The 12034-nt window shown below is 39.0% G+C and overlaps 1 protein-coding gene across 1 annotated transcript; it reads right to left on the bottom strand.

The window, feature by feature from the left end:
• Window positions 1–4354: 4354 nt before the first annotated feature.
• LOC144654883 (uncharacterized) lies at window positions 4355–12034 on the bottom strand. Its single transcript, XM_078515120.1, has 4 exons — window positions 11996–12034; window positions 11115–11278; window positions 6624–6908; window positions 4355–4761 (listed from the first exon to the last, which is right to left on the bottom strand). Exons 2-4 carry the CDS (start codon window positions 11176–11178, stop codon window positions 4406–4408), a joined length of 705 nt encoding a protein of 234 aa, XP_078371246.1. The 5' UTR covers window positions 11179–11278; window positions 11996–12034; the 3' UTR covers window positions 4355–4405.

Genomic DNA, 12034 nt, shown 5'->3' with positions numbered 1-12034 from the left:
TCGTCTCTTATGCGAAAATTGCCTAGACTCACGACGGACTCAAAAGACGACTGGGAACGAGTCAGGACATAAATAGTGAATGTTTCAGTGTTTATACCTAATCGTACCTTTTTGGTACGCTTCGGCGGCATATCAGGCGAATTTGGTCGAGCCATGGTTCGTATTTTGGCGAGACGCAGTCGAGCCAAAATACCCATGGCGAGACCAAACGAGCCTGATATGCAGCCGAAGCGTACCAAAAAGGTACGATTAGGTATTTACCGTACCCAAATTCATCCAGATATCTGGTTATATTTATCGCTCTGTTGAAGCCATGCTTGCAAGGTACGTACTGCAAATTGTGTTGACTTGGTCTTCAACACTTTTACCAAGTTCCTCTTCTACCTTTTTTCCACTCGTTTGTTTAGAGTTTCATTCTCTAAATTTTCAAAATCAAAATTAAGCGAAAAATTTGGAAATTCCGACTCCATTTTTTCAGTCTGAATGTCTTGGTACTCGTCGGCAAACATCGCACAATTGGCAAACGCGCTCAAGTTTAGTTTTGGCGGGAAAGTTTGTTTCTTTTTACGACCGCTAAACACCGCTAAATTTAGATTACGAGGTTCTGTTCTATTGGTAAAACCTCTTTTCAATTCATCGTACATTAACACTACTTTACTTCAAAGTGACCGTGATATGGTGGCATATCAGGTTAGTGACTTGATATCGTAGGATATCAGGACAGTAGATCGCGCTTCTGATTGGCTACTTGCGAATTTGGGTACGGTAAACTCTGATATCAGGAGCCCATCAACTGCTGATATCGAATCTAATGCTGGTTTTAGAATGGAAGCATTTTATAATCGTTACAATTTGTTTTGATAATACAATTCACAGGGAGCCCTCACATGATCTATGAGGTAAATAAAAAATCATTTTTACTTGTTATCGTCGCGTTTTTTGCGTTTTATCGGCCATTTTGAATTTTTAATACTCGTTCTAGCAAGTGGGAGGTCTGGAATCGAGAAAAGTGTGGGGTCTGGGACGGTCAGAACATTCGTAAATATTAATTCTCGGGACGACATCCGATCAAGCAACGAGTGCTATATATTTGACAAGGGGTAAAACTCTCAGCTTTTATGGTTGAATCTGTCTGCCAGTTGGGGGTCACGGAAGTGGAAGACCATCTTACAACCGGAAGTAAAAATGTAACTTTCGGAAGAGACAGTACTAGTAATGCGTTCAAAATGGCCTAATATCTTCCTGAGTTGCCAAGTATAGTCTCAATACAACCCAAAAACTCTAAATCTCTTTAAATCCTTATATATAATTTGCGTAAAGCTGTTTAAGATGGTTTCCGCCGAAAATTCGAGCAATAGAGGCAAAAATAAAGGTACGAAAGAGATCTCATAGCATGTTAACAGTTTGAGCACAGCTAACAAAAACCTACCAAAACTTTAGTTCTCAAGCTGACACCGCCAGAGAAAAATGGATTTGAAATTATCTACATTTCAGTTAAAACGGACGTTTCGCGCCAGTTAAAAACAAAATGGCGCGCGTTTTAAACATTTTTACGAGGTTTGACTTAAATTTTCTCGAGAAAGCTTTAGAGTTTTATCACGGGGTCACTAAGACAAATGAATTTCAGCGAGATGTTTCAAATAGTATATAAAATGATACCGAACTATAAGTAGATTTTTGGTACTTAATTTTTGCACTCATTGCTCGAACTTTCAGCGGAATTCATCTTAAACAACTTCGACGGCTGCTTGAATTGAAGGAAGCGTAAAGTTAAAAAAAAAGAAAGAAACTAGTCAATCATGCTTTGTTTGAAGGCATTTATTTGGTCTGTCGGTTCAGTACCGCTCTATAGTCGGATACGAAAAGCTATGACCTGTGATGAAGATGTCATAATCGTGTTACCCTACTTAGGTCTTCCCAGCAACCAAATCACTAAACGTCTAAAATCCTGTGTATCCGACTTCTACTCTTGCGTCAACCTCAAGATTATTTTCTAGAATACAAGCCGCATCAAATCCTTTTTTCCGTACAAAGACCGCCTTAACCGTTCTCGACGATCTAAAGTCATCTACAAAGCTGGCTGCTGGGACTGTAATGATGTTTACATTGGAAAAACAAAACGACGACTTCATGACAGGAAAACTGAACATTTTAAGGCTCTCACTAAATGCGATCATCCATCAGCTATTGCTGATCATATCAAAACCACAGGTCATAACTTCAAATGGGATCATTTTGAAATTCTAGCGTCTGGAAAAACTGACCTCCATTGTAAGATTAAGGAGACTTTATTCAATCAAGAATTACAACCCTCATTAAATGACAACGTCGGCAGTGAGAGGTTGTTGCTTTGTATTAAGTTACTGCTGAAGATCATTGTCGCAGTCTAGGTTCCAGACCCCTTTCATAACAATATATAAATAGTTGTCTAAAATTTGTAACGGTCATACTTTTAAAAATGTATGTAGCTTAGCATACGAAACGTCAAGTTAGTAAAATGCGAATTTTCATTATGTTTATTACCGCTGTTTGTTTCATATTTTTAATCAAGGTGAAGTTTTATTCCTATTTATCCTCTTATCTGATGTGAGGGACCCCTGTGTACAAATCACTGACATTTTCCCGCACTGATTTACTTAATGGAAGCACTTATATGACGTGTCGTAAATGTTAAGAGCGCGACAATTATTATTTTAGTGTGTAACAATCATTTAGCGTTATACTCGACATTCAAGATGATCTTATCAATGACGTCAATCGTGTTACCGTAGCAATCTTATCAATGGTGTACTTAAAGGAAATTTCTAAGCTTTAGCAATCAGTTGACAAGACGTTTACGAGACGTTTGGGAGTGATTTATTCAACAAGTTTACAACAAGATTTGAGAGCGACTAGTGTTGTTATCCGCGTTTCCAACAGACGTAAAAATATGCAAGCTCAGCAAATATTGCTTCCAGTAAGATTGAGTTAAGGTTGCAAGAAGTGATCCACAGCAAACATTTACAGGAATACCCATGCAGAAATGAGGGAGTGGCGGAAAGAGGGGTGGGGGAAGACTTCTACACTAAGAGGCTCGCGCTTGCTTATATTGCGCTTGCTCACCTTACAATCTCCAAGCGAAAGCGATCAGAGGTTTAAAACTGCTTCTAGGGCGGTGGTGAACCGTATGTTTTCAGTGAGTGAACAAAGATGGCGTGTTTTCATGCAACAGTTGTTTTACTCCTCCCTGTCCAGCCCTTTAAATATCAGCCACTGAAGTTTGGTGACCAAAAAAATATCGCAAAAATGTGCTTTGCTTTGATTTAAATTTGGCAGAAAGCGTGACAAAGGCTATTACCCAATCCCCCCACCAGAGTAGACCAATCCCTCGCGGTCAAATTTATTTTGTGTTGGTTGTGTCCACCAATCATACTGTCTATGGTCCGGACTGTTACACGGTGTATGCAAAGATAATGGCCGCTGTAACAGTTTGGAATCCCTCAGTTTTACAGCCATCTCTCCTCTACACAGGGTGTCCGGGTCAAAAAGCAGAGAAGTTGGGACGTGTAACTTACAACAGTCATTCTCGTCCCCACATCCCTTTTCACGTCTGTTAGCTGGCAGGGCCTCTGCACGAGAAACGATGATGGACTACAGTTCTCTTTCTATCTTAGTTATCAAAAAATCATGAACTTCGTATATTCTACAACATTGATTTAAAGTTAAGAAAAAGAATATAAGAAAGAATCATTTCTAGGCTCGAATTCAAGCCGCTTATCGGAAAAAATAAGCCTGCAGGGAAACAAAGACCGGACTTGAGCAGACAGCAAAAATCATGATCGAGCCTAAATCATTCGATTTAGGTTGCTTTGAGTCTGTAGGCAGGTCCAAGTGTTGGGTTTCGCGCTGCTATTTTTCGACTGTGGGTTTATTGTTGGCTTTCGCGCGAACGAGTTATGAACCGGCGTCTCTCTACGGCTTCGTTGCTCATGCAAAAACCCAAAGAAGAGAACCTGCCCGCAGGCTAAGTCACTTTCGGATCTTGTCTTATACAGCTTATTCGAGAAAGGGTGTCGGAAAAAAGCACAAAAGTGCACGCGACAGGACCGAAAGGTGGCCTGAGTATTAACTTGAATTTTGCTAGGTTGAATTTTTGCGTGTAAAGATTTTATTTCTCCTTCTCAGGAGGCCTTTTTCTTTTGCTTTACTTTTGCTATCACATGTATTGAGTTTGAACATTTTAAAGAGAAAGAAAACGTGCAAATTTGCGTTTATCACGTCGCCATCTTATTTGTGCTCATATTCAGCACGTGGGGTAGTTCTCCACTTCTACCCATACCACCTTTTGGTCTTGTCGCGTTCACTTTTTAATCTCTTTTCGACAACCTTTCTCGAATTTGCTGTATTTTACTACGATTACTTATGCTTATGCCTGATTGATAAGTGCAAGGCCAAGCACAGAGCAAAAGGACATCAGGAACACACTGAAAGAGAGGGACGCAACAGGCGAGACTGCATTACACTCATCAGTTTCACAACATCTAACAGCACAATCTGCAGCTGCAGCTGAGCTGTTACTGCAGGCCTGCTTTGTGGTATCACAAAACGTTTTATCGGCGCACGTGCTCAACGCCACTGCCTGGTTGTCTTTGATGGTCCAGTACAGCATACAGCGGTCAAGTGATCTGGGGCAAGTCTTGACGTATTTGGCTTTGTTTCGTTCTATTTTATCTTTTGCGCATGCGTCTTTCGTGCCAAGACAATGGTAGCACTTGATTCCATCTGCGAAAGAGAAATTAAATTGGAGCAAGAACAGAAGTACAAATTATGACAAAAAATTCAACCTGTTTTTTTTTACCAGCGTGCTGTTGAAAGTGTTATGAAATCACTGATTCCCTAGTATTGCATTGCGCATCATTACTGCGCAGGATTTTATGCGTAATTCGCGCGCGCACACAAACAAATGGCCGCTTTTTTCTATGCAGCTTGGCTCGCGAGAAATAAATCATCGTTTTCTCGTAAACGAGTACGGTGACCAATCATTTCTTTCTCTTAGTTCAAGAAAAGCGATCAAATTCTTTCTATAAAATGAATACAGATCAATTTTATGGCAGAATAATACATTATCTCTGAAAACGTGTACTTTGCCAGTACTTGCAAAGGAATTATTAAGGAATTATGTAGTATATACAAGGTTTTCTTGCTCCTAAACAAATACGGTGATCCCCCTTTTTTATTTCAAAATTTAAGTCCCCATAAAGTAAGCAACCAACCGGCAAAGTTTGGTTGAAAATCTATGAGCAGTTCTATTTCCCGTGAATTACCTTAAGTGTAAAACATGAAGAAAACGAGACCGATCGAGTAACGTTATCATTGTAAAATAACAAGTTTTGGTTTATTACGAGGCGTGACCGGACATGGTAATATCGTTTTAAAGTAAAGCATTGCCGTCTACAGCAACAACAACAACAATCGTTATTTTGTCCCCAGAAATTAGAATGAAGGTTAATGCATACAACGTGAAAAAAATGAGAAAAGGAGAAAGAGTAACTAAAGGTGCATGGGTTGTTGACAGGTATTTACAATGATGATGTTAATACATGAACCAGTCCACGGGTGGGAGTGGGGGAGGGGGGGGGTGGTGTAGGTGGCAAAAAGAATAGGGTATCGTGAAGAATTAAGGTTAGAGAAGAATTTAGTTTCCGGCAAGTGACAGTTAAAATCTGTACGGCAGGCAGTACGGCAACTTTACTGACCCCTAGTAACCACAAGTAACGCATTGATAAAGAGCTCTAGATCTAGGATAGGGTGGAAATTTTCAATGTTAAGTCTAGAGTAGGGCTGTAAAATGTAATAGAACAATATATGGTACAGCTAGTATAGGTCAAGGGTCTCAGAGTCCTGGCGGCACACCCCCAGCTAAAAATTTGCAGTGTAGCCCACGGTTTCCCGGTTTCACGGTTTGAAATTTTCAATTCCAGGACTTTTTTTGGGTAGGAAAATTTGAAAAGTATCTTTTTGGGTGGCTTGATTTAAGTAGGGATTATTTTGGTATTATAAAAACAATCTAAAGATTCGTGGTAGTGCCTTGGCCGCATAGTTTTGCAAATAAAGTACAAAAACTGATCTGAACGTGTTTCTAATGTTTTTCCTTTTGTTATATCTTCAGATCATTCCCCCTTCCTGAAAAAATTAATGGGTCAGAAATTTGGCATGGGAGTTTTTGGGGGGTTAATTTTTGGTTTGGTTTAAAACCCTAGGGATTTTTTTTTGGGGGTCTTGATTTTTGCCCCCAATCGATCATCCCCGTCGCTTAAAATTCCGAGTACCCCCCCCCCCCCCTGGGCGTATGCGCCTAAATTTACTGCATCCACAAACGCAGCTCGAAGGCGAGTTTGTGCGCTTTCATTGTTTAATACGGGAAACATTGTGACAGGCTTCTGGTAAGCAAATCGATCAATTTGGTCTCTGTCTTTGTTTCTGCTTCTGATATGAAGCCAGACCGTCTTAACACATTTCTGCTTGTGACACAAATGACTTGAATATTAACAGTAAACACAACAAAGCATATACTTTAGTGAGTAGCTTAACAACGAAGAAAAAAATGGTTTACTCTCTCGAGAACAAATGAATTTTTCGCTCACTTGGTAATCCAGCTGAGCCTGCGTTACACTCGTCAGTTTCACAGCAGCTGGCAACACACTGTCCATCTGTAACGTCATCACAGGCTTTTTTGGCAGCATCACATACTGCTTTACTAGCGCACGATTTCGCCACTGCTGTGACGTCATTTTTTTTAGCCCAGGTCGTCATACAGCGGTCAAATCCTGAGGGACATGTCAGTAGTTTATTGGCTTTATCTCCCTCCAGTTTATCCTTTGCACAGACATCACCAGTGCCGGTGCAAGCGTAACACTTGATGGCATCAGCTGAAATGAAAGAAAAGTTAAAAATGACTCCGAAGTACTAAAACGTGTTGTAAGATATCCATGTAAATACAAGTGCGATCATGTCCGCTCTGATCTGTCATTACAGCTAGCAACTGCGAAAAGACTGGGACTGAACTATACACACGCCTTTATCAACACTAATTAAAATCTCCTGTCAATCTATATCTCTTGATCTCTTCACTTTGTAAATCAGAACAGGGATGGTAGAGCTGGGGGGGGGAGGGGATGGGCTTAAGCCCCCAACTTTTTCTGAAAAAATTAAAGACTTACTAAGAGAAGAGTCTCTTAAGCCCCCCCCCCCCCCACTTCAAGTCACTAGTCAGCCCCTCCACCTGGAAAAATGTCCCGCCGTTCCTGCATTTTCTCCCCATATAAACCCTTATAATTCTAAAAGTGACAATAGAAAGCAAGGGACCGCGGACGAAAATGCTGCTGTGTACGTAGGAGCTGGCGGCAGCTCTAATCAGCCAAAAATAAAAATACAGAGACAAGAAAAGCAAGGCTGACACTACGTAGAAATGAAAAAACCTTAACGGGACAACGACATGATACATTTTCACTGTTTTCACATGGTTTTGTCCATGTTTGCAGTGTTGTTTTTCACATGGTTTTGTCCATGTTTTCAGTGTAAGGATAGTTCTGTCTATTCTCACTTTCCTTATCGAGACAACGACATGATATTTCGAATTCTTGACCTATTGAGTAATAGTCATGCGGCTGTGATCAATGGGCGAGTGTTTGAATTTGAGCCCATCCGGATTGTCATTACCACGAGCACTTTATAGACAACTGTCTTCGCGCTGGTTGTTCTATTCTGTGCGGCATACACTCTGCTGAAGAGACCCAATCAGGTCGAAACAGCTGTCCAGAGTTTGCATTTTTGACTTTCAGTTTGGACTCTATCATGTCGTTGTCCCGTTAAGGTTTTTTCATTTCTACGTAGTGTCAGCCTTGCTTTTCTTGTCTCCTTATATTTCGACTGTTGCATAATAACATAGTTTAGTAGAAACTCAGCTGTGTTCTAATGGAAATCCGCGAATCTGATTGGTTCTCCCACTGATTTCTATTCGCCGATAGAAAACAGTCGCGCGCTCGCGTAGCTCTTTAAGCGGTAAATTTTCTTGATTTTTGTCTTCAACGTGCACAATATTGTAGGTTTTGGACTGCAATCCTTTAGAGTTTCTCCTAGAACAATTAGACTACTCGCCCTCGTTTTCTATGAGCGATAGTCAACTCGGCTGCGCCTCGTTGACTATTTGCTCATAGAAAACTTGGGCTCGTAGTCTAATTGTTAAATAGATACTGACATATCAAGCTTGAGCTACCTTTTCTTGTGTGATTTCTCTAAAGCATTCCCTTCATTTCTTTCGCTTATCCTTCAAAGATTTTTCATGTACTTAACTTGTTAACCATTAACTGCTTTTGTTAGTGTTGTAAATTTAAATTTCAGAACTGTTCTTGCCGTTTTATTTTTAAGCGATGACGTCAGAAATCGCTTATTGCTATCGCATGACGGGTTCGTTTATTCTGTTGTCTGTTTCGGGCAATCGAACAGAAATCAAGTTTAACTTAGCAAGAAATCGCCGGGGCAGATCCAGGATTTTTCAAAGGGGGGTGTCTGTTTACCAATAGCTTTGGTTACTTTCTTGTTTTTAGTCCCAGTTTTTTTATGAGGGAGGGTGAGTGAGTGAGTGAGTGAGTGAGTGATACTTTATTTAACCTCGGAATTCCATCAATTACATTGGTTTTCATGAAAGCCGAGTGAGATTTAAAAATTTAAATAGAGTTAAATAACACATAAATATTAGAGTGGGACAAGCTATCAATAAGAAGATAGTAACATATCAAAGTCAATATCTTCCAGTCCTCTTTTAAAGGCTGCAAGAGATTTAGCTGACTTAATTGAATTAGGCAAGGAATTCCACAATTTAGGACCAGCATAAAGAAAACTCTTTTTTAAAAAATCAGTTTTCGGTAATGGTAAATTAATATTTAATTCACTGTTCCTAATATTGTAAGGATTTCTTGCCTCGACTTTGCAAAATCTGTCAGTTAAATAGGATGGGGCTTCACCAGTAGAAATTTTAAACATTTGAGTGGCCTTATGCTTAGCTCTTCGGGTTTTAAGATCAGACCACCCAAGTTCCTTTAAAACATCCTTTGAGCTTACATCATAGGTAGCCCTTAAAATAACCCTACCAGCCCTATTCTGTAATTTTTGTAATCTGGTTGCTAGACCTTTAGATAAATTATCCCATACCAAATCACAATAGTCAAAAGATGGCTGGATAAGGGAATTATAAATAGTTATAAGAGTATCATCATTAACGAATTGCCTTATTTGTCTCAAGCCCCCGATTGCAGATGAGACCTTTTTTGCCACATGGTTAATATGAGTGGACCATGATAAACGATCATCAATATAAACACCAAGAGATTTAGCAGAGTAGACACGTTTTATACTTGTATCACCTAACCTGATCTCAGGAGAATAGCCACAAAGGTTGGCAAGATTGTAATTAGAGCCAATAATTAAAAATTCTGTTTTAGTGGTGTTTAAACTCAGTTTGTTTGCTAAGAGCCACTGTCTAATATTTTCCAAATCATGATTTGTACCATTCTGTAATTCAAAATAATTTTTACCAGAAATGGTTAAATTAGTGTCATCTGCAAACATTCTTGGGGCTGAGAAATTTAAGCAATTGGGTAAATCATTGATGTATAATAAAAACAACAGAGGGCCGAGGATAGATCCTTGAGGAACACCACAAGGGATATCTGAGAACTCTGATAGACAGCCATTTAAGTAGCATTTTTGCTTGCGATTAGAAAGATATGAATGAAACCATTGATGCGCTGTTCCAGAGATACCATACATCTCTAATTTGGCAAGCAAAATGCTGTGGTCAACTGTGTCAAATGCCTTGGCTAAATCAAGAAAGACAACAGAGTTTAAGAGACCATTGTCAATATTGAAGAACCATTCATTAGTAGCATCTAATAACGAAGTAAGAGTAGAATACAGGGAACGAAACCCAGACTGGCAATTTGATAAAAGGGAATTTACCTTAAGGTAATCATATAGCTGATTATAGATGATTCTTTCAAAAAGCTTAGCAATAACAGAAATGACCGATATAGGTCTATAATTGTTGAGATCATCAGTGTTATCTTTCTTATGTATTGGGGAGACTTTAGCATACTTCCACTGATCAGGGAAGATACCACTCGTTATAGAAGCATTGAAAATTAAGCATAAAGAATGCGATATTACAGGAGCAGCCTCCTTTAATAATTTACTTGTTATGCCATCTAATCCAGTTGCCTTGGCAACATCTAATTTGTTTATTAGGTCGAAAACGCACTTAGCTGTAATGGACTTTAATTTAAAATCACAGTCAACTGACTTTAGGTAGTCAACAAAGCTATAATCAGAGTTGGACAACGATGAAGCAAGCTTAGTTCCAACAGAAGTGAAATGAGAGTTCATTAGCTCACAAATTTGTTGCGAGTCGGTGACTGCAACACTATCAATCTTAATGCTATTAATACCGCTGCTTTTGGCATTACGACCCATTAATTCATTTAATGTTTTCCAGATTGCACGAGGGTTGCCAGAGTTTGAGTCAATATTGGTTTTATAATAATTAGCTTTAGTCTCCTTAATAATTAGCTTTAGTCTCCTTAATAATGCAAGGGGGAGGGAGAATCAGGCTTTTAGGCAGGATTTTGAAAGTGAGAGTCCAAATTATTTTTGGGCCTGAGGCTCATATTTCATGCGGCCATAGGCTCCATCTCCCTAGGGGGGTCTGGGGGCATGCCCCCCTCAGAAAATTTTGAAAAGTTAAAGCCTCTTAGACGTGATTTCTGCAAATCTGGGCAGCTTTAAATAGCTTTCAAGTTTCAATAGCTTATTAAACCGCTGTTTTTGCTTGATAATTTCCCTGCTTGAAAAGTTGTACCTTTTAATAATAACGCTCGAGACTTGTATTTGTTTGTTTGGAGGCGATAATTTTTTTCATTAAGATTCAAAAAGAATTTTTTTCGTTTACATTAAGTTTCAAAGCGAATATTTGTCGAAACGTAATAAAATAGACTGATCTCAGCCGTGACACAGTCCCTTTAAGAGAGTCATACTCGAACAGATAGCAAAGCTGAATGAATCGAAGTTCAACAAATACATACCTTCAACCGTACGCCCACAGTAAAAAATCGTTGCCAAGGCGACGACCCATGTTAGACGCCACATACTAGCTCAAGTTTTTCTGGACAGTTCTGCTGACTCTTCCTGTGAGTTTTCTGTTGTTCTTTCGTGTAGATGCCTACTGAAGGGTAAAGACTAAAATCAGCTGAAAAAAGTAATTAAACAATGAATGTTAAACAACTGCTTAAATTCTGTCTGCATTCTCATTAAAAAGCCGCGTGTAAGAACCTACATTTTTTCGAAGTCTGGCAAAATAGATTCTTGTATTTTGGGGTCGTTAGCTATTGGAAATTTAGGGCAAGTAGGTTTTTAATTTCTATGAGCAAGATATAATTGTTGATTACCAAAGAATAAACTTGGTTCTTAAATGTAAAGTATTTATTCACAACTCTGCCTAACAAAACTGGTTACAAAATGTATATCGTGTTGTATGGTGTTATTTGCAATCTCAAAGTGAAACTTAAAATGTCTGTCATAATTTAACTGTTAATTTCGGCTGCTACTTGCAAAAACCGTGGATCCACCGGGCAGGCAAAATAAAGTTTTGGGGCGATGATTAATTTTACTTCTTAATTTTTAGCATTTTCAATATTGGAGAATATTCTTTGAATGGGAATTTAGTTTCCCCAATTATTCTCCAGTCATGCACTTTCGTATTTTTTTCTGTAATTATATGAAATTACTTGTAGCCTGACGAAACATTGTAAAACGTAAACTTTGATTCCAGCGCGATTCGCAAGTTTTTTTTTTCGGCTACTAATCGATAATTAAAGTTAGGAAAAACAACAGCTTTAACTTAGCGATACAACAACAGAAACTAAACCATGAAATCCAGAGAAAGTTAAAAAAGTTAGGAACCTACCTCAAACAAGGTACTTTGTCCGATGAGCACACCTTGACG

Source organism: Oculina patagonica, chromosome 5 (assembly GCF_052425735.1).
Source record: "Oculina patagonica isolate OP01 chromosome 5, crgOcupat, whole genome shotgun sequence".
NCBI lineage: Eukaryota > Metazoa > Cnidaria > Anthozoa > Scleractinia > Oculinidae > Oculina > Oculina patagonica.
This window is presented reverse-complemented; position numbering and strand designations above follow the sequence as displayed.

Excerpts from the sequence above, each read along its gene's own strand:
- LOC144654883 (XM_078515120.1), bottom strand. The coding sequence starts at position 11,178 with ATGTGGCGTCTAACATGGGTCGTCGCCTTGGCAACGATTTTTTACTGT. Across the intron at positions 6,909-11,114 it reads CTGTGGGCGTACGGTTGAAG|CTGATGCCATCAAGTGTTAC; the intron begins GTATGTATTTGT and ends CTTTCATTTCAG. Across the intron at positions 4,762-6,623 it reads AGGCTCAGCTGGATTACCAA|ATGGAATCAAGTGCTACCAT; the intron begins GTGAGCGAAAAA and ends TCTCTTTCGCAG.